A 22,075-nucleotide genomic window follows, 5' to 3' on the forward strand; every position below is an offset into this window, starting at 1 on the left:
CGCGCACAGCGCCGGCCTCACTGGGCTTGCAGGCGGAGCGAGGGCCCCAGCAGTGTGCCTGTGGAGAGTTCGGGGGGGTCTCACTCTACACTCTGGCTGTTCCATGTGCACCCCCCCCCCACGGTGACGGGGACACTGGCGCTACCGTTCCAGCCCACTGACGAGGCCGACGAGGCTGATGACAGCCAACCCCAGAAGCAGTGGCACTTACTTTGGTTTTGACCTTCGAGATGATGACCTGGTTTTCAGAGCAGGACTCTCATGCCCGGCAGCACGTGTGGTTGGCATAGCCGGAGCCACAGGCAAAGGCATCTGTTCTGCCCCTCTTGGATGTAGTCGGGGGGCACCAGGCGCTGACCAGGGGGTGGCAGGGGCCTGGCCGGCAGCATGCCAGGCGCTGACCGGGGCGCCCAGGAGCAGGCCCACGTGCCTGTGGCCGGGCGGGCTTCAGCTAGGGAGCCAGGCAGCACCGCGAAGAGGGAAGAGCCTTCCTTCCAGCCAAGGACGCGGGAGCAACGGCACATCGTGGGCAGGTGCAGGTGGACACAAACTGCACCCCCTGCAGAGAGTCACTTAAAGTGGCCCACAGACTACAAGGTAAAACACAAACTGTAAAAGTCCTAGCTGGTAACACAGGAGAACACCGAGGTGCCCTTCAGCGTGGCGACGGCTTGACCCCTGAGAGAAGGCGTCGATAAGCCAACGCCTGAAAACTGAAAACGTCCGTGAAGGACAATGTCCAGGGAATGATAAGCCACAGATGAGGAGGGACTGTTTGCTAAAGACATTGGCATAGGGACTATTATCCAAAATGTACAAAAAAAACCTTTAAATTTCAACCCTAAGAAAAAGAACAATCCCATTAAAAAAAAAAAATGAGCCAAAGACTTGAACCGATTCCTTACAAATGAACACGATCAGGTGGCAAGTCCTCAGGTGAAAAAGTGTTCAATGTCCCTGTCGTCAAGGAAACGCCAATCCAGACAAGGAGCGACCACTGCGCACCTGCTGGAGCGGCCACGCCCAGGGCACTGCCACGCCTAGCGCTGGTGAAGCTGGGGAGCGAGGGGAGGGCTCGCTCGCTGGTGGTGGGAGGGCAGCGTGCGCAGGCACGGCGGGGGACCGGGCAGCTGTTCCTTCTAAAACGAGGCCGACCGTCACCCCGGGACCCAGCAGTCACATTCCGTGGTCTTCACCGTGAACACAATGTTCATTCGTCATGGGCAGGCTCGGGGGGCACCAGGCCATCCTTCAGGAGGCAGACAAGGCTCTGGTTGCTGTCTGGGCACCTCCCAGGGCCCTCCACGCCCCGCAGGACGGGCTGGCCATCCTGGTCTCATGGTCACGGCGAAGGGACAGGAAGCCCCGGGGCCGGGTCTCTGGAACTCAGCCCGAGAGCCATGCGAGGCTTTGTTGGGGGTCACCTCTTTATTGGGCACTCAGACGTCAGGACTGGCCTCCCTGGCCACTCCCCTCAGGCAGGCGGAGGGTGGCCCAGAATCTACGTCCACACCGAGCCCAGGGTGCCGGCTTCGCGCCTGGCCGTACCTGTGGGCAGATGGCTGGGCCCTGGGCCAGCCAGAGCCTCCGTGGCCGTAGCTACGGGTTGAACAACGAAGGCGAATGCCCAGCATAGAGGGTCTCCTTCATCAGGTCATGGTCCCCACCTGCTCCTGGGGTGGCTCGTGGGGTTTGGCTCGTCCGAGCGTCCAATCGGCCTGGGAGATTGCTGTGTCCATGCACCATCTTTCCCGGAGTGGGTTGTGGTTAAGCACGTGTGGCAGGCCTTCCGGAATGTGCTTCCCCAGGCCTGGGAAGCCTGTGCCATGGCCACAGTGCAGACCCATCGCCGGGGGGACATCAACACGGGGCATTTCACACCCCGAGACACTCAGGGGGCAGAGCCTGGGTGACACCTGGTGTCATTCTATTTCTAAGCAGCAGAGAGAGGATTTTAGGACAGTCTTCCATGGAGAACAGCCCAGGTCACAGGCCCAGGAGGGCCGTGTTCGGGTCACCCTGTCCTCACGACGGTCTCTTTGGAGGCTGTGCAGTTGTAGCTGCTGAAGCTCCTCCCTTTCACCGAAGCGGTACCTCGGTCCCCACCGTTGCCACATCCCACATTCAAATGGACCTCGTGCACACGCTGTTGGTGAGGCGAGGCAAGGCTGGTTTGCTGTGCAGACCTGCGCTGTCCCGAGCTGTGCTCGGGCCGTAAGCTCCATACCCTCACGTGGTGATGGTCAGTCAGCAGCTCACACTTGCCGAGTGCTTTATACACGACAGCGACTGTCAAGTGCTTGTGCAGGTTGTATTTTCACATAAGCCTCTTTTCAGGTGCAGGAAACTGAGCTGTAGAAGGGTGAGGAGCTTAATCAGGTAGGAAGGGTAGCAGTGGGACTTGACCTCATGTCCACATGACCGCCCACATGAGCTCTTAACCACGCCCTTCGCGCGCAGGGTCAGCGGGGACCGTCTCCCGGCCGGGCCGTGACTGCGCCGCGCAGGGCAGGGGGCCAGCCACTGGTTCCCACTTCAGGACGCCAGCTGGTTTCGGAGTTGGCTGTGCTTTCCGAAAGGTACGCGCCACACCTCCAGGGGCTGGCACCCCTGCCTCCCCAGGGAGCCTCCCCGCGGTGTCACGCTCCACCTGGTTCACGTTTGACTTGGGGCTCCTTCCAGCACCAGAAGGCGGTCACCACGTGGAGATGGTACGATAAGCCATGGTGGCACTTGTCACGGCACCTTCCGGAGGAGCCTGCATCTCTGCGAAGGTGCGTCTGGTATTGTGGATTCTAAGCGTGACGTGGTCACTTTGTCCTTTTGCTGCTGACAGTGAAGACTCTCCTCGGGAGAAGAGTCGGAATTAGGTTGCTACGTTTGAGTGGGAAGGTAGGAGAGTTCAGAGGGTCCGTGGACTTGTGGGGGGATGATGAGGTTCTCTCTGTGACTGTGGGTTTGGTCTCTGTGTTAAAGTGCGCTCTTTGAGCTGTGGGACCATTGCTGCTCACCCTAAGCACTTGGGGGTACAGGAAACGGCTGTGAGGTTACTGCTGCTCACCCTGAGAAGTTGGGGTACAGGAAATGGCTGTGAGGTTACTGCTGCTCACCCTGAGAACTTGGGGTACAGGAAACGGCTGTGAGGTTACTACAGCTCACCCTGAGAACTTGGGGTGCAGGAAACGACTGTGAGGTCACTACAGCTCGCCCTAAGAACTTGGGGGTATGGGAAATGGCTAAAGGTGGCACTGGGGTTTATTATGTCATGCTGTCCATCACGCTGCTCAGTAGGTAAAGTCACAGGTGAGGTTGTGACTTCTGTTCCGTCCAGGGTCCCCTGCCAAATGATGAGATAGCACGATGCTGTCCAGAAAAGAGATGCATGATGACTGGCATCCAAGGTGACCCCATGGTCCACTCCTCTGGTGGTCACACTCTCGTTCCCACCCCGCAAACCAGGGCTAGCCTGAGTGACCCACAGGATGTGGCAGAAGTGATGGCTGCTCTTCCAAGGCTGGGTCACAGAGCACACGGTGCCCCCTGCCCTCAGGGGTCCTGCCACGTCATGAGCACACTCACGCAGGCTTTCCGAGAAACCCCCCGGTCAGGGGAGCTGGGGCCCCCGGGCTGCAGCAGGCACTGCACAGAGATGGGCGAGAAAAAGGCTAAAGATGAACTTTACCAGAAAGTGACTTGTCCAGTGTGGGGGCGGCGTCACAGGATGCCTGCGGGGAGTCCTGGAAAGCCATCCCGGTCAGTGAACCGGGTCAGCGGGGTCTGTGGCAAAGATGGAAGGGGACTGAGGGGGGTGGACCCCTGCGGGCACTGGAGCCCTCCCGGGTGAGTGCAGGGCGTTGCTCTGTGCATGAGAGTGTTTCCTTGGCCACCTGTAGAAGAAGACACTTGGTGATGTCACCCCTGCTGTGACCTCTGCACTGTATCCTGGCAGCACCACGTGAGACCCACAACTCCATGGCCCACCCCCGGAGCCTCTGCCATGCTCTTCGGCCCCTGGTACCCTGCGCCAGCCCCCTGCACTTCCAGCAGCACCCCCTGCCTGGAGCTGGTCACCTCCCCTGGAGACCTCAGCCCAGTGCTCGGTCCTCAGGGAGCCACACGGGCCTGGTCTCTGCCATGGCCCCTCCCTGCCTACACTTCCCCTCCCGGCTCTGCCACACCCACTTGTGATGGCTTGGCGCTCACGGTCCTGCCACACCCCCGTCTGGCCCACCCAGTGGCACCCACCACAGAAGTCGCCACAGAGGAGCTCCTGACTGAATAGTTACTGAGTAAATGAGTGATAAGCCAATTAAGTAATCGATAACTCTGGACATGCCTACCCTGGGTCTTTTCTCCGTCACATTGCGTTAGCCTAATCGGGACATGCCTGTTAACATAGATCAGTGTGCCCTTTCTCAGAGGGACTTAGAAAGACCCATCTTGCACCTGACCGGTGGTGGTGCAGTGAATCGAGCATCGACCTGGGATGCTGAGGTCCCGGGTTTGAAAGCCCAAGGTCACCGGCTTCAGCAAGGGCTCATCCGGCTTGAGTGCGGGGTCGCCAGCTTGAACATGGGATCATAGACATGACCCTTGGGTTGCTAGCTTGAGCAAGGGGTCACTGGCTTAGCTGGCTGGAACCCCCCCCCCCGCCCCAATCAAGGCACCTATGAAAAAGCAAGCAATGTACAACTGAAATGCTGAAACTAGGAGTTGATGCCTCTCATCTCTCTCTCTTCGTAACTCTCTCTCTCTCTCTCTCTCTCTCTCTCTCTCGCAAAAACAAAACAAAGCAAAACTATCTCGCATCACAGTGGCCCTATTCCCAAGCAGCCGACCCTGTATAGCTGCCCTCTGCTGTGGAGAGCTGAGGGACCCGGGGGCGTGCTGTCTGAGGGGGTTGCCCGTGGCAGCCCCGTCTGGGCCTCAGCCCTGGCCCCTGGCTGCTGGTCAGGCCCCCCTGCCCACTACTTCCCTTCCTGCTCAGCGGAGGTTTGGGACTTTCCGGGCCAGGCCCCCCTCAGGTCCGTGTCCCCCTGCCGAGGGCACACCTGCTACCTGTCCTGCAGGGGGGGCCCCCTCACCCACACCTGCACAGCCTCGTCCTCATTTGCATAGGGGAGAAAGCTAAGTCAGCTGCTCCACTGGAGCTGGGTTCCATCACTCCAAACCCAGTCCCAGCTCCTTTTGAATTCTTCAGCTGCCCTGCGGCAAAGGCTCACTGTTGATACTGAGATTAATCCCCGAAGAGCCCTCATCTCTCTACAGAGAAATTAAAGCGTGCCAGGCTTCCTTCCGCCCGTCCCTCTGACAGCTCTGTCAGGAGTGATATGCCTTCTCCCTGGCATAATCCCCGTCCTCTGCTGAAGAATAATTCATTAAGAAATTAAGGGCTTGGCTCCTTTCTGTCAGGTTGGTCTTCAAAAGTTAGCTGGAATTACTGAGCGGACCTCGGGGCTGGGTCAGACAGGCTCGTGAAGCCACACGGAGTGGGGGGTGGGGGGGGCTCCGGTCCGTCAGACCCACCCGCCCCGCCCCCGTCAGATTTGTCAGTATGACCGGAAACCTCCTCAAACGTGCCAGAGGAAGCGTCTGCGCGGCGGGCCCAGGACCGCGGGTATTGCCCAGGGATGGGAAGGAGCTGCTTTTCAGACTCAGGGGGCCGAGAAACATCTGCCAATCCCAATGCAGGGCTCCTTCTCCTAGCAGGAGGCTTCCGGAAGATTCTGATGAGAGGCCTGGGCACACTCCAGACCGGGTTGGGAGGGGCGGTGCCTGTAGCTAGGGTTTGCTGGCACGTGAGCACATGTCTGAAGACCACTGGGGTACTTAGCGTAAAATGGACCTGAAGTCAGCAAAACAGCCCCTTCTCTGCCCTGTGATTGAAGCCACCCAGGCAAGGCCGACAACCTTGATAACATTGTGTCGTTTTAAACCTGATCTTCTTCTTTTGTGGTGGTGTGTTCACAAGGTCGTGCCCACAGGGATCAGGGCTGCTTCAGGTCAGCTGGCCGGGAGTCCCAGGTCTGTCTCAGAGCTGGAGGTACCTGTAAGGGGGCGGGGGATGCAGGAGGTCCACGGGGGGGGGGGGGGGGGGGGCAGCAAAGGGACCTCAAAATAGGACCCCTAACTCAATTCTGACCTCCGTCTGTGTCCGTCACCCTGTAGGGTGACACCCCCACTCCTGTTCCGCCCCTCCGGTCCCTCACCCTGTAGGGTGACACCCCCACTCCCTTTCCGCCTCTCCCACCTGGCATTCTGCGCTGTCTGTGCGTCTCCTCCTCCGTGTTCAGACCCATTAACACCTGTTCAGAAGTCAGTTACTCAGCTTGGAGCCAAATGACAATTATTTGAATGGTAACGAGTGTTAATGTATAATTATTCACATTCATACCAGGACATTCACAGTTTAATCATTTCTCTGTAGGCTTCCTTAAGTTCGAGCTTAAAGTCTTAGGCATAATTCTTTTGTTAAATAAGTTTCGGGCAGGCTGATTATCAGGAGGGTGAGTAGGAGAGGCCAGGTGTGGCTTCCAGGAGGCTGTACCTCACCTCACCCAAGAGCCTGGCAGGCGGTGGTGTCTGCTCCCACACGCACGTGGAGGACACAGCCCTTCCTTCCCAGGGGCCAGTGTCCAGTCCGTCTGCAAGGCGAGTCTTCGAGATGAGCCCTGAGTCGGTACCCGGTGTGCCCACACCAGGCACAGCCCCTGACGGCATTTCCGTTCCTGAGCACAGAGCCGCTCAGCCCGGCCCAGCTTGGAAATCCCCTTGCCCCCCCTCATTGTCCTCTTCAGCAGTGGTCCCCAAACCCCGGGCCGTGGACCGGTACTGGTCTGTGGGCCATTTGGTACCGGTCCGCAGAGAAAGAATAAATAACTTACATTACTTCCATTTTATTTATATTTAAGTCTGAACGATGTTTTATTTTTAAAGAATGACCAGATTTCCTCTGTTACATCCGCCTAAGACTCACTCTTGATGCTTGTCTCGATCACTTGATACATTTATCCATCCCACCCTAAAGGCCGGTCCGTGAAAATATTTTCTGACATTAAACCAGTCCGTGGCCCAAAAAAGGTTGGGGACCACTGCCCTTCAGGATTGCTGAGGACCCTGAAGAGCTCTGCGTTACCAGGGCCGTACCATCTGCATGTGCCATGTTGGAACCGAAACCTGACAGTCTTTCACCTGGATTTTAGAGTACTCTAGGTTCTCAAACCCTTGTATCAAAACAACTCTTTTCCAAGACCAAAAGCACATGAGGACAGTGTGTGGGTGGCCACCCTTGAGTCTGCACGGCCCTCCTGTCAAGCGCCCACACACGGGTCTGCTCACGTGACCCTCGCGCCCTGCACCCCGTTCCTGCGTGACCAAGTGTTTGTCATGAGTGTGCGGGGTGATGCCGTGGGGGTGGGAGGGCTCCTGCCTGAGGAAGCGTGCCCCCCCACGGCCACTGCAGCACTGCGCCTGGGGCTCTCACCTGCAAGGGGACCGTGACGTCAGCGAGTCATGGGGCACCTGAGGGGTGCGTGAGGTAGGGCCCACTGTGCGGTGTCTGGTGCACGGTAAATGCTCAGTAAATGTCAGCACGCATCGTGGCCATTGCTGGTTTTTAAGCAAATTGCCCCAAATTTCTGCTATCCCTTCAAAATAGCAGGCATTCCGTGTATGTGGCCCCAGCATCACTCAGACACTTGGGAGGGGTTCTCCTAGGGAAGTTTGAGGCTGTGTCACCTGCACTGAGAACCTTGTCAGGGGCCTTCGAATACTTTGCCTGCCGGCCAGGTTTCTCACCCGAGAATGGATATGCCTTGTGGAAAACGACCCCAAATTCAGCCTGCTCGGTGCTGGGCATGAGGCCTGCATCTGCGGGCTGAACCATAACCACCCATCTGTGCTAGGAGGCTTATCGGACGGCCCAGGGGACAGTGCCCGTAGCAACAGCCCTGGGCAGGGAGCAGGCAGTGTCCAAAGAGCCAGGCAGGCAGGAGCTCCCGCAGCTCAGCCAGGTGCCCCCTGACGGACCACAGAGGTCGCCCCTCTGCTGACCCGGCGGCGAGTGTGTGTGCGCTGCGAGGCTGTGATCAGTGGAAATAAGCCCACTGAAGAGGACCCCTCCGAACCCTGCCTTCAGGAGCGCCTGCCGGGAGCTCGGTCAACGCTCCACCGTGTGCGTGTTCTTAGCTCATTGGTTCTTAGCTCGAAGGGCATCTCGGTTGCTTCCAGGTTTTGGCAACAGGCGGGTAAAGCTGCTGTAAGTGCTCACTCACGTTTTCACGTGGACGTGCGTTTTCAGGCCAGTTGAGGAAATACCCGGGTGTGCAGCTGCTGGTGATACGATAAGTGTCTGTTCAGCTTTGGAAGAAACTGCCCGGCACTGTTCCAGCGTGGCTGCACCGTTTCTGCCTCTCAGCCGCAGTGCAGGCGCAGTCCTCGCCAACGCTTGGTACTGGCAGGTTGGGGCTTTAGCCATCATAGCAGCTGTGTGATCATACCACCTTGCTTTCACTTGTTCTGTCCGTGTGCTCTTTTGTTAGCTGTGTATCTTCTTTGGAGAGGCATTCGTCCCTTCAGGTTTTCTGGCCATTTTGTAATCAGCTTGTTTTATTGCTGAGTGTTAAGTGTGCTTTAGAGATGAGTTCTGGATCACACATGTTTCACAAATATTGTCCTTTAGTCTGTGACTTTTCTTATTAGTGTCTTAATAGCATCTTTCACAGAGTAGAAAATTTTAAATTTAATAAATTCCCACTTATCCATCCTTTTTTTTTTTATTTCGTGAATCCTGCTGTATCTAAAATGCTTCCCTGAACCCAAGGTCAGCTCGACTTTTCTCCCGTATTACCTGTAGAGCTCTGCCTTAAAAGGTTTAGATCTACACTGCTCACAAAATGTTAGGGGATCAGGAAACGGGCAGACATCCCAGTACTTTCAACTTTTCGTCTAGTGCATTTTCACCAATGAAGTAAAAGTTGGTTTTGCATCTTATTTACATAATTGAACAACTTTCTTTGACTTGTTTACTTTTCTGATTTTCTTGTTTAATAAGAAAAAATCAAATGCTGCTTTTTTTATCACTTCCTATTTATTTTGAAATATCCCCTAATTTTTGTGAGCAGTATATGATGCATTTCAACTCAGTTTTTGTAAAAGATGCATGGTCTGGCCTGACCAGGCAGTAGCGCAGTGGATAGAGCATCGGACTGAGATGCAGAGGACCCAGGTTCGAGACCCAGGTCGCCAGCTTGAGCGCGGGCTCATCTGGTTTGAGCAAAGCTCACCAGCTTGGACCCAAGGTCGCTGGCTCAAGCAAGGGGTCGCTCAGTCTGCTGTAGCCTCCTGTAGCCTCTCCCCTCCCCCCCCGGGTCAAGGCACGTATGAGAAAGCAATTAGTGAACAACTAAGGAGCCGCAACGAAGAATTGATGCTTCTCATCTCTCTCCCTTCCTGTCTGTCCCTCTCTGTGTCTCTCTCTGTCTCTCTATGTCTCTGTCACACACACACACACACACACACACTAGATGCATGGTCTGCGTCCAGGTCTAAATCCCCTTTTTTTTTTTTTTTGCGTGTAGCTGCCCAGTTGTTCCAGCACCACTTGTGGAAACGACCACCCTTTTCCCATTGACATGCATTGCTCCTGTGTCTGTGCAGGTCTGTCCCCGGCTTTATTGAGCGTGAGTCTGCACACACACGGTCTGACTTCTGTCACTGTCTGTGCAGCTTCACTTCTCAAATGTTGGAGAGCCTTGCATTCCTGAGACAAAGCCCACTGAACTTTTGGTGTCTTATTCTTTTTATATAGAATTGGGTTGGATTTGCCAGTACTTTGTTGAGAATCTTTTGCATCTGTGCCCACGGGAGATATTAATCTATGCTCCTCTGGTTTCTGTCTTTTCCTGATTTTGATATTGGAGTAATTAGAGTCTCATAAACTGCTTTGGGAAGGATACCACCTTCTGCTTTCAGGAAAAGATGACGCTAAGTTGATGCATTTGTTTAAATGTTTGATAAATTTTACTGGTGAAATTTACCTGCCCCTCGTGTATGCCAGATTTTAAATGATCGGTTTATGTCCTTTGGTAGTTAACAGAACTATCGCATTATCTGTTTCATGTTGAATGTGTTTGGGTAGTTTGTAGCTTTTGATTAATTGATCTATTTCAGTTATATTGTTGAATTTTATGTGCAGTTATTTGTAGGAATCCTTCATTATCCATTTAATGTCTGTGAGGTCAGTACTGACATCCCCTCTTTCGTTGCTGCTGTTGATCATCTGTGTTTTTTTTTCTTTTCTTTATCAGCCTTGCTAGAGATTTATCAATTTTATTGATCTTTTCAAATAACCCAATTTTAGTTTCATGTATTTCACTCTTACCATTTTCCTGGTTTCAATTTCATTGATCGCTGTCTTTACCTTTATTTACTTCCTTCTTCTTGATTTGATTTTATTTTGCTTTTTTAAAATTCTTTCTTAAGTTGGAAGCTCAAATTATTAATTTGAGATCCTTCTTTTCTCAGATATGCATTTCATAAAATAAGTTTCCCTCTAAATATTGCGTTAGTCGTGTCTCATAAATGGTGAGATGCCATATTCTCATTCTCATTCAGCTCAATACATAGTTTTATTTCCCTTAAGATTTCCTCTGTGACCCATGGAATATTTAGAAGCAGCTTATTTACTGTCTACATGTTTAGAAATTTTTCTGTCATCTTTTCTAAACTAATATCTAGTCTAATTTCATTATGATCAGACAATATAACTTATCTGATTTCTTATTTCAAATGTATCAGGTTTGTTTTATGACCCCGAATATGGTAGGTCTTGGTCAGTGTTCCATGTGCATTGTAAAGAGTATATATTCTGCCGTTATTGGGTAGAGTGTTCTACAAATGTCAGTTCAAACCAGGTGGCTGATAGCGTTTTTCATTTCTTCATCCTTGATTTTTTCTGCCAACTATTTCAAATACTGAAATAGAAATGTTGAAGTCTTCAGATATAATTGTGCCTTTGTCTAGTTTTCAGTTTCTGTCCGTTTTTGCCTTATCTATTTGAAACTCTGTTGTGAAATTCAGAAGAATTTGCGGTTGGTGTGTTATCTCTGTGGGCTGTCCCCTTCATCACTGTAACATTTCCTTTTTACTCTGGAAATCTTCTTTGCTCTTAACTTTATCTGATATTTACTTTCTTAGAGTAATGTTTATATGGTATATCTTTTTCCATACTTTTGCTTTTAACCTACCTATATCTATTATTTGAAGTAAAAAAAATAAAAATAATTTTTTAGACACCACATACTTGAGTTATTTTTTAAATTCATTCTTTTTTCCTTGGTGTAATTAGACCATTTACATTTAATGTAATTACTAATATGATTGGGTTTAGATGTAAACGTTATAATAACACTTCATTATATTTACCACCTTATGTATTGATATTACATGTTATTACATACTATTTTATTTGTTTTCTGCCTTTCCCCCGTTTTTCATTTCTTTTTCTCCTTCCTCTCCCTCATTTGGGCTATTTTAACATGTTTCGAGTACTTTATTTCCGTTGATCCGTTCGCTTTTGGCTCGAGTTCTCTCTCCTTGTGTGGCGTCTCCAGTGCTGCTCTAGGGGTCGCACACTGAGCTTTCACAGTCTCACCGGAGTCACCGGGATGTGGACTGTGGCCACCTCTCCCCGGTGCAGCCCCTGCAGCCCCCCCTCCGTGTGCCAGGGAGGCACGCCTGGCATCTGCCCGCCCCGTGGTCTTCTCTGAGGAGGCCGGGAGCCGGCTCTCAGCTCTCAGGTTCTCAGACGCACCGCAGAGGCTGCCGCGGGGACGCCGACCGGACCACATCTGCTGTTGTGCCTTCGAGCCGGCTGTTCCGGCTTCCCTCTGGCCTCGTGTCCCTCCTCGCGGGAGCCGTCCTAGCCGGGTCCACTGGAAGTGCCTTCTCCTCGGATCTGTCTGAAACTGTCGTCATTTTAACTTCCTCCTTGAAGGGTGTCTTTCAGCCGGACGTGGACTTCTGAGCTGCCGGTGTTTCTTGCAGCCCTTTGAAGTCGCTGCCTGGCGTCCTGCTGGCCCCGGGGGCTGCTGAGGTGGACGCACGGTCCCCGAGGCCACGGCGCCCCTGCAGGCGATGCGACCCTTTCCCCGGGTTGTGTCAGGTTCTTTTCCGTCTGTGTGGATTCCAGCAGCTTGGTCACGCTAGAGCGGAGACCGGCTCTCTCTGGCTGAGTGTTCTGCTGGCCCTGGGCAGGCTTCTTACAGCTGCTGTGTAGACCTTTGGCCAGTTTGGGACATTTTTTCCCCTACACTCCCCTTTTTCCTCTTCTCCTGGAACTTGTAAATCATTTAAACCTCAGACCTTTCAGCTTTGTTCCGTGTGTCCCCACGGCTCTTTTCTAGTGTTTTTGTTCGTTTGTTTTTTAGCATTTTGTTCTACGTCCTTCAGATTGAATAATCCTGGTGACTTGTCTGCTGTACCTCGACTCTTCCCTCCAGCATCTCCGTTCTGCTCGTGAGCCCACGTGTCCCCGTTGTCAAACTGTGTCTGCTGTGGCTTTCAGAACTGACTTTTCCATCTGATTCTTCTTTGTAACTCACGTCCCGTGACAGGCTATCTCCTCTTCTGTCTAAGGTACAGTCCCTTTCACAGGATGTTTAGTCCGGGTCCCCTTAAAGCTGTCAGTTGTCACTTGTCCCATCACCATGCCATCCACGTTGTTACCGTCTAGCTTCACTTGTCTGTTGTACCTCAGAATGCTGTGGGAAAGATGTCAGGTGAGTCCACCTCCTGTGTCGTCTCAGCTCGGCCTTTCTCGGCCCTCTTTTCCAAGGCGAGTCGAGGCTTCCTGTCTGCCGAGGCCCCTGGTGTGTGTGTGTCTCCCGGATCAGAGCCGGGGTCAGCCCCACTGTGCCAGTGCAGGCTGCCCGCGTCCCCTCATACATGTGACACGATAGAATACTCACATAAATGACACAGGACAGCGTCTCTCCATGGCCAGTGTGGGGAGCAGCATCCTCACCTCCTGACTGATGTACCGTCCAGATAGAGAACTGAGGAAACTGGGGGTTAGGTCATCACAGTCGGTGTGTTTTAAGTAGTTGCCCAAACCAAAATCCAAGACTCTGTGTCCTTAAGGTAAGGCTGCTCGGGGAAGCAGGTCAGCCTCCAGCAGAGCCCACCTGACCCCACAGCACAAACTGACAGGAAGAAGCCGGACCCCAGAACAGGCCAGAGGAAGGAGGAGGAGGAGAGGGTGAAGGAGAGGAGCTGCCAGAAACCGACCCACAGTGTCCACTCCACACGCTCCTGGGCTCATGGCCAACTCTCCATGCAGAACACAACAGGAGAGAAAAGAATAGTATTTAATATTGTGCCTTTGGGCCACCTGAAATGGTGGTCCGGCCATTGAGGATTTCTGTGGTCACCTTGACCTCAAGAAAATATTTCTATGGGTTCATTTTTATGAGCAGGTTTCACCCCATTCTAGAAGGGCATTTACAACTGACCGTGTTGGTCCCTCCTCGAGAAGGGGTTCGCTTGCACATCCGGTTTTGCCCAGGCTGGGGTGGACGGCACTGACAGACGCTTAGGTAGTGCGCGTGTGCCCTGCGGGGGATGTCGGGGTTCGAGATGCTTTTAGGCAGGCGTCCCCAAACTTTTTACACAGGGGGCCACTGTCCCTCAGACCATTGGAGGGCCGGACTATAAAAAAACCTATGAACAAATCCCTTTGCATACTGCACATATCTTATTTTAAAGTAAAAAAACAAAACGGGAACAAATACAATATTTAAAATAAAGAACAAGTAAATTTAAATCAACAAACTGACCAGTATTTCAGTGGGAACTATGCTCCTCTCACTGACCACCAATGAAAGAGGTGCCCCTTCCGGAAGTGCGGCAGGGGCCGGATAAATGGCCTCAGGGGGCCACATGCGGCCCACAGGCCATAGTTTGGAGACCCCTGCTTTTAGGGAACGGTGTGTTCGATTACTAAACATTGCCTGCTCTGAGTTCTTTTTCCTCATACACTGCCCAGTGTGTACAGGGTGAGTGAGACACGGTCACCCTTGAAAAACGGGCAGTGAGGCTGAATGTGGTTGATAAACCCTGTGCTCATATGTGGGTGTGTCACTGTTTTACCATGTGGTACGTCTACACGCGGAAGGAAAGCTGCTCTGTAACGGGCGGCAGTCCGACCGGGCTCCCCTGGGCAGGTGCCCGGCTCTGGCGACTCTGCAGGCGCCCCCACCGCTCCTGTGTTCCTGCAGGTGAGCACGTCCCTGCTGTTCTCCGGGGAGCCGGTGGCTGCACCCCCGCCCTGGGTCAGAACTCAGACACGAGCCAGCGACCCTGTGCTCTCGGGCGGCAGGGCGGCCTCTCCTGCGCACGAGCTGCTGTGGCTGCCTCTTTTCCCCGGAATCTCATTTCCCCCAAGTTACCATCAAGAGGCCTCCTTTCCTCTTTTCTTCCATTTTTTTTGTTTGTTTATTTAAGTTAGCATCACAACAACAGCTACAGTAATAATGACTTAACATTTCGGTTTCAAAACGCTTTTGAAGAAATCATGGTAAACACAGTCTGTTTGCCTAAGGAAGCCCTCCCTGCCATCGGCCCTCCGTACAACTGCCTGTGCTAATGAACCCAAAGCCATTAATGTGGTTTCTTCAGTTAAATTGATTCATGAATTTTGAAGAGAACATTATCTAATGAATTTTCTTTGAATAGAAAGCAATTAAAAGGACAAATCAGTCTGATTAACCCCAAAGTCACCCTCCTGCCACAAACGGTGTACAGTTTGAAATTATATCATAAAAACTGGGGCGCATTCGCTATCTTTGCCCTTGTCTAATCCGTGTAAATTAATGAACAACAAAGTTAATTTCTTTGATGACCCTTTTCTCATATCACCTGGATTATGCTGATGTTTAATTTGCTTAATGTTATAACAAAGACTAAACAGATTTCTTCCCGGTGAAGTGATTGTCATTCCCTCCAGTTAAGAGTGATTTTATTATTTAGCACACACGTAAGGGTGTGTTCTTCATTTAAGAACCAAATTGCACTTTGCCGGCTTGGCATAAAGCGTGTAATGAGTGCCCAAATGGGCACAGTCGGGACACCACTCCAGCCCGCGGAATCCTCCCCTTGGTTGCCGCCATGGTGACCTCCTGCCACCAGGGGGCTCATTGCCTCACCGGGGGATGTAGGTCCGAGGCCAGTGCCTCCCCCCCCCCCCCAGCCGGGCGTCCCCTTTGGAAAGGCAACAGGTCTCGATTCAGACTGGCCCAGGCTCTCCGTAGACTCCATACTTGGGAATGGCTCGAACGCCCGGGCGGAGGGAGAGAACATGCTGATAAGCTCACCTGTTCACTCAGCAGCTGAGCAGGCGAGCGTGTGATGAGTCAGTGAACACAATGAACACGTGAATAAAGAAAGTTACTTTGTTTTTCAGCCCAGCTCATTACAGATGCCCGCAGCCAAGGTCCCTGCTGGCCCCCAGGTGCTGTAGCCAGACAGTGGGAGGCTGCCCGGGCAGCCTGTGGACAGCTAGCATAGCCTCACAGCCTGGCTCTGGGCTGCTTTCTCCTCCTGGGTCTCAGCTGCGGCTGGACGGGCACAGGCAGGGCAGATGGTTTCAGAATCGGCGGGCGAGCAGGGCTCTCTGGGCTTAGGAACTGGACCACGTGCTGATCATGTCGAGATGCCCGTGAACTGGGAGGGCCTCAGGCAGGAACAGAGAGGATGGGAAGAAGTCGCAAACTTGGGGTGTGTGGTCTGCGCTCCCTGGACGGGGCCAGCCTGCCCTGTGTCCTCCCTCACGAGTGTCCCTCATGCCAGGTGACATGGTGATAGCAATATGTGTGGAGGCCGTTTTAATTGAGTGCAACACATCTGTGTCGATGCCTTTCTGCTTGGGGACAGGCAGCACTTTCTATCGGAGCAGCTGGGGCCGGTTGTCCAGATGACATCATTCTGTGTTCTTCCTTCCAGACTCGTTCACCAGACAGGTGTTATGGAAGCTGCTGAAGGCTGTGAAATTCGGAGAAGTGGTTTCTTACCAGCAATTAGCAGCCCTGACAGGCAGCCCCAAAGCCGCACGGGCAGTGGGCGCAGCAATGAGAAGCAACCCGGTAAGTCCTGGTCAGTGGGAGTGGGGCTGGCGGGTGGGCCCGGGGAACCAGCAGGGGCCGTGCCACCTGATGTCTGCGTGTGTCCAGGGCAGCCATGCTGTGGCGGATGGACAGGGATCGTTTGTTGGGGAGGCCTCAGAAGAGGCATGGCCGGTGTCTGTGATTTGGGCCCCCACCCCTGTTTTGGAGCAGGTGGTGAAGAAGCATTCCCCTCCCCACCCTGCAAGCCCCCCCTCAGTGTGTTAGAACCACAGGATCCCCGGAGGGGTGGCGAGCAGGTATTCACTTATTCATTCAACAGCTGGGCATCCTGGGTGCCCAGGGGAAGCCAGGCCCTCTCCCAGGTGCCAAGTTACAGCAGGTGAAAGCCCCCCCCCCAACTCCTGCTCCGGCAGGGTCACTGCTGGGCCCAACCCCACGGCGCTGCCCTTTGTTACGAGGCCCAGCCCCCTGGACCGGGTCACCAGGGAACGACTGTACTCTGTCATGTGACCTGGGAGAGTCAGCGGATTCGGACGTGTCTTCCCGGACATGGTTCTATCCCCAGGTGCCCTCACTTCCTGTCCCTCATCCCTCCTGTGTGTCTGAAATCAGGTCTTGCTGACGGCAAGGCTCACAGACCATGTGAAGCCGTCTCCTCCAGAGGACGGGGCTACAGTGGGGTCACACCTGGGGTTCCTGTTGGGTCACACCCGGGCGGGAGGCTGTCCAGACTCAGGAAGGAAGTTGGCACGCGTGAGGGGCGAGGCCGCGATGTGGGTGGGTGCGTGCAGGCAGGAGGGGCTCCCCGTCTGCACAGCAGCTCAGCCCGCCAGGAGCCCAGCCCAGCCCAGCCGCGTGAGGCCGCTGGAACTCTCCTTCACCTCTCCAGTGCCCGTGAGGACACACTGTCACATTGGTGACTGCGTTTCCCGGCAGCCATGGCATGGTCTCTAATGTGACAGGAGAGGGCCGTCCGATCAGGAGGAGCAGGTGCCCCGTTGAATCATGGGATGGGAACTTGCTAAGTCAGACCCACATTTCAAAGCCTTGTGTGGCTTTGCTGTGTATTTTCAACACTGTTTTCTCCTGGCTCACAGGGCACGCGGGCGCTTGCACTCCACAGCCAGCTGCTCCCGCCGCTGGGCGCACGGCAGCCTCAGGGCAGAGTCTGGCATCTCCGGGAGGCGGTGGTTACGTAGCCTTTTGCACAAAATCTCCTTGTTGTTCTGGAAGCAGCAGCCCTGCCGGTTTGCAGGGGGCTGGCCTGTCTTAGCGTGCCCCTCGTCCGGAGACCTTCTCCGCCCTGTGAGGGGGCCCAGCTGCGGGGCGCAGCATGTGACACGGACAGGGCATCGCCCCCACCTCCCTCGCACCTGTGTCCTGAGTTCTCGGTGGTGGGTCTGGGTGGCAGGTTGTTGGCGCCCACTGTGTCTCCCTGCCACGTGCCAGCCTCCTCGTTAGCTCACACCCCACCACACGCAGGCTGTGGTGTTACTGAGCACATGGCGTGATTCTGAGTCAGGTTTCTGAAGGTGGTTTGCTGTATTTGCAGGAAAAAGCTACCGTCTGTCTTCCATTCGGAAGGCCCGTCTCCTCCCAGGTTGTGTGACTCAGCCTGATGTCACTCTCGATAAAGTGGCCAGCCAGGCTGCCTGCCAGTGACAGGTGTGCCTGCTTCCTGGGTCACCGTCGTGGTGCCAGGTGTCATGTGCTCCTGCAAAATGTGTGGAACTGACAGCACTTCAGCGTGCCAGGAGCACAGCAGCCCTCAAAGCATTCCCTAAAGTAACGGACATCTGCTTAGAGCAGCCTGGGGAGCCTCGGACCCAAAGGAAAAGGGGCGCTGGTCCAGGACGGGCCACACCCAGGATGAGGCCACACCCAGCCCGGACTGCGTCCCTTTCTTGGTGCTGACAACGGGCTCAGCCGCAGAACCACACGTTATGGGTTTCTTCTGCACAGAGAGCGCACCGGGGAGACCTGCTCACGGAGAGCACCGCCGTGCGGGCTGAAGAGAGCGGGTGTGCGCGCAGGGGCGGGTGGGAATGGACTTGGGGTGTCGGCACACACCCGCAGCACGCGCCTCCCTCGGGCGGCTTGCGGCAAACACACAGCCAGCATCCTCTCCCTTCACGTGCCAGCGGAAGGCAAGGTTTTGCTGGGCAGGAGTTTGATTCCGTCCCACACACTTGATCTTGGCCGAGTTTTCCTCGAGGGGCTCTCCGGCCTGGGCACGACAGTTTGGCAGCCTTCCGGAAGGATTTCTCCCCTGCCCAGCACAGAGGACGGTCTGTTTTCTGGTAAGACTAGAGGGAAGACGCTTCCTGCCCTTCCCCCACCAAGCACACCGCCTGCTCATCCTCAGACAGAATTTGCTTAATGCAGTTCAAGGCAATCAATACGGTGCTCCACGAGTTTCCCACCTTTTTCTAAACAAAACGCATTCCGTAGGAGTGAGTTTATTCACAGGTTGCCACGGGCGTTAATGACCCTGAGCCGTGGTCTGCCAGTCACTCAGATGGTTGTTGATAGAGATTTAGCATCATGTTCTAAGTGTCAGGGCTGTCAGTGGGCCTGAACCATTTGACCAGAAGAAGAAAACGCACGGGGAGCTATTGATTACAGCTTCTCGGTGTCACTGTTCCCCAGGATTTAGGTATTGATGAGGCTGCGAGTGAAAACAAGCTCTCTCCCCTGTGGGCTGCTGCCCACAAGAACAAAGGCGGAGCTGGAGAAGAGATTCAGCCAGCCCGGAATCAGAGGGATTCCCTATTGATTGAAGGGCCCCTTCGTGTTATTCTTGTTGGAGACAAATCTATGGGTTTGGAAGTTTTATAGCATTTGAGAAAAGGGTCCGTGTAAGCGATGGATCCACGTATCGGATGAATTAGATTTCACTGCATGGAGGGGGTCCGGTGCCGCTTTGATATGATGAGCGGCTCGCTTATTGATAAAAATTACGTTTTCTTCGGCACAGCCGTTGAAGGGGAGGGCGGGAGGGAGGGCTGCCATGGAGGGTCTGGCTCCTTTGAAATGTCCTTAGGGCCCCAATAAGTTTTAGCCGGTCTCATTATTGTAAGAGTGTGAAAACTACCACCCAAACGAATGGGGACAGAAGCGGTGGCCCCATGTCCAGTAGGGAAGGAGTGTGAGCTGTGAGTCACCGGTCCCTGTGGCCACAAGCGAGCACACCATTGAGCCCAGTCCTAGCTTCATTATAATTAATTGTCATTCCCAGCCAGCCGTCCCATTATCTGCGCGACAGAGAAGGAGAACCGCCCGTGTTATGCGCTTTTATCTTTTCACGGTTTGTCGCGAGGGAGGGAGGGGAGGAAAGCAAAGGTTACTCATGAAATCTGTGCGGTAGGGTACTTGAACCAAAGCCTAAGTGTTTGCAAAACCAAATTGAATGAAATGCCTACCTTCTTTATCAGTCAAAAACTTCAATTGTATATTAGCTAATCCTGTCCTCAAGGCACTTAGTAATGTGACTACTGTGTTTGATTTAAAAAAAAAAAAAAAAACGAAAAACCCAACCCGAGTCAAGATTGCAGGCTTCACATCTCCTGTTCCGTCCGAGAGCCCGGACCCTGAGCCGTGGGCAGGACCTGGCGCGTCACACTGCAACGAACTGGAAGTTGGCGGGCCCAGACAGCACACGGGACCGGGGCAACCCAAACTTCTAGTGGGAATTAGGACGAGTGTTCGCCGTGGAGGGAGTCAGATTCCTGCCTCCTAAGCTGCATTATGTGCTCGAGCTGGCCGGCGCCCCCGTGCCCAGCCTCAGCCATCCCCTGGGGCCACCGTGGAGTGGTGAGGGGTGCTAAGGCTGGACTCTGGCTCTGCTGGGCGGGAACCCTTCTCTGCCTCTAAACAACCGTGTGGACTCAGGCAAGGGACTTACTGCAGCCGGAGGGTGACTGTGCCTGGCCTGGGGCTTGTGGGAGGACGTGGTGTCAGGACATGCCCCTGGAGCAAGGCGCTCTCCCCAAGGGTGTTGTGCAGCTCTGCAGCCGGGATCGGGACCAGGGCCCATGCCACCCGCTCAGGGGAAGGTGCAGCTCGGAGCCCAAAGGGCAGGCGCTGCAGGCAGAGAGTTTGTGTAGCCAGCTGAGACGGACAAGTGCGCAGTGGGTGGCACCTGGCTCCGTTCTCAGTAGAGGGCTGCAGTGATGGCAGAGGCAGGGGCGGCCCCCCGGGACCGTGAGAGGGGAGGCCAGGTGCTTGTGCTCAGCCGTGTCCTCTCGGTGCTCAGCTGCCCGTGGCTGGCCACAGGGTCCAGTTCTCTGACTTTGGAGGTGGAACGTGGGGGTCAGGATGCAGACCACCTCTCCGCTGAGCTGCAGCTACGTGGGGGTGGGCGGTGGACGGGACCTGAACCTGGGCCCCCCCCCCCCCGTGCTTGCTCACTGAGGGGCACTGGGGCAGGCAGCCCCACATGAGTGCACAGAGAGGGGTGCGAGGCAAGGCCAGGGGGCAGTCATGAGGCAGCAGGAGGGGCCAGGGCTCTGTGTGCACCCCCGGATGTGGAGTCTGCTGTTACTTCTCAGAAAAAGATTTGAGAACTCTGCACACCACCCTACACGTTGGAATGTAATTTTAAATTTTGTAAGTGCGCTTTATAAATCTCTTACCAAACCAAATTAAGTTTCTCCTCCCAAGTCTTGGTGCACAAGTATTGGCTGGAGGATGCCGCACATTCGCCTTGGGGACTGTGTCCCCCTCCATCCCCCTCCCCGACACCTGCGGGGTCCCAGAGGCCCGAGTGGGTGGCGCTGAGACAGAGGCCGCCTGTGGATGAGCCCGCGTGGTGGGTCCCGGGTCACTGTGCTCGGGCCCAACTCTTGAACCCCAAAACCTCCCTGGCCCGGAGCCCAGAGTGATGGCAGCCACCTCACTGTCTTCCAGGTTCCCATCCTCATTCCCTGCCACCGAGTGATCTGCAGCAGCGGAGCCCTGGGCAACTACTCTTTCGGGGGACAGGCCATGAAGAAATGGCTTCTGGCCCATGAAGGCAGCCTGGCGGAGACACCAGCCCATGCAGGGGGCTCCCTTCCAGCCAGGATCTGGCGTGGGACCCCTGGGAACACCAGCCGCTCCCAGCCCGCTGGCCACAACTGAGGATCGTGGTAGGAATCGATGTGAACGACACGTAAATGTAGCAGCACATCAGAGGCATGTGTGTGTGAGTGTGCGGAGGCACCACCTCATTAAAAGCTGCCATGTCCTGGGGCACGCGTGTCCACCCCCTGCTGTCGTTCTTGTCTTTCACTGCAGAGTGGGTGCGGGAGACGGCCGTCATGCGTGTGGTGTGTCCCCCACCTTCACTGTGTCATCCTAGTTCGTGCGTCTGTTAAGATCGGGTGCTGGGGGGCCCTGGGAATGGGAGGTCCACCGTCCTGGAAGCAAAGCATCAGTGTCCACGGAACTGGCTTCTGGCCGGAGCCAGTTGTGGCAACCAGGGCCACAGCCACCAGTACCTGCACCCACACAGCACGTCCCAGGCTGTGGCGGCTGACCAGCAGTGTGTCCACCACCCCTCCCGGCCATGGGCGCTGTGGGGCAGCGGTTCACACTCACACCACAGTGAGGAAGGGGCGCTCAGGGAAGGCTGCTCGCTGTGTTTGCTGACGGACCGGAAGCCGGTGCAGGCTGCGTCCACTTGCACCCGTGCTGACCAGCTTGGGGGACCCAGTTGTCAAAGCAGTTTGGAAATGTCGGCCGCTCTGTGGCCATGGCCGTGGCTGAGGGGTCACCTTACAGGGGGATGGCGTGTCACCCCGAGCCCTCCCGTTCCTGGCCTCGGCACACCCCAGACGGCGCCCCGAGGCCGGGCCCAGAAGTCAAAGGTCATACGCGGAGATGGGTCAGCTCCTGTCACCAGGACGTCAAGCAGTGTCTCTGCACCACAGTCTGATCCTTACGATCGTGTTGTCATCTTGGTGAGTAACTAA

At 54.7% G+C, this 22,075-nt stretch overlaps 1 protein-coding gene across 1 annotated transcript in view; it reads left to right on the top strand.

The window, feature by feature from the left end:
* The window catches only part of MGMT (O-6-methylguanine-DNA methyltransferase), a 224,652-nt gene extending 203,284 nt beyond the window's left edge, over positions 1–21,368 (top strand). Inside the window, exons 4-5 of the mRNA XM_066238916.1 lie at positions 16,000–16,139; positions 21,030–21,368. Coding sequence (XP_066095013.1) covers positions 16,000–16,139; positions 21,030–21,242 — 353 coding nt within the window. The 3' untranslated portion in view covers positions 21,243–21,368. The remainder of the gene's footprint in view (positions 1–15,999; positions 16,140–21,029) is intronic.
* Positions 21,369–22,075: the final 707 nt, after the last annotated feature.

This window comes from Saccopteryx bilineata, chromosome 7 (assembly GCF_036850765.1).
Source record: "Saccopteryx bilineata isolate mSacBil1 chromosome 7, mSacBil1_pri_phased_curated, whole genome shotgun sequence".
Classification (NCBI taxonomy): domain Eukaryota; kingdom Metazoa; phylum Chordata; class Mammalia; order Chiroptera; family Emballonuridae; genus Saccopteryx; species Saccopteryx bilineata.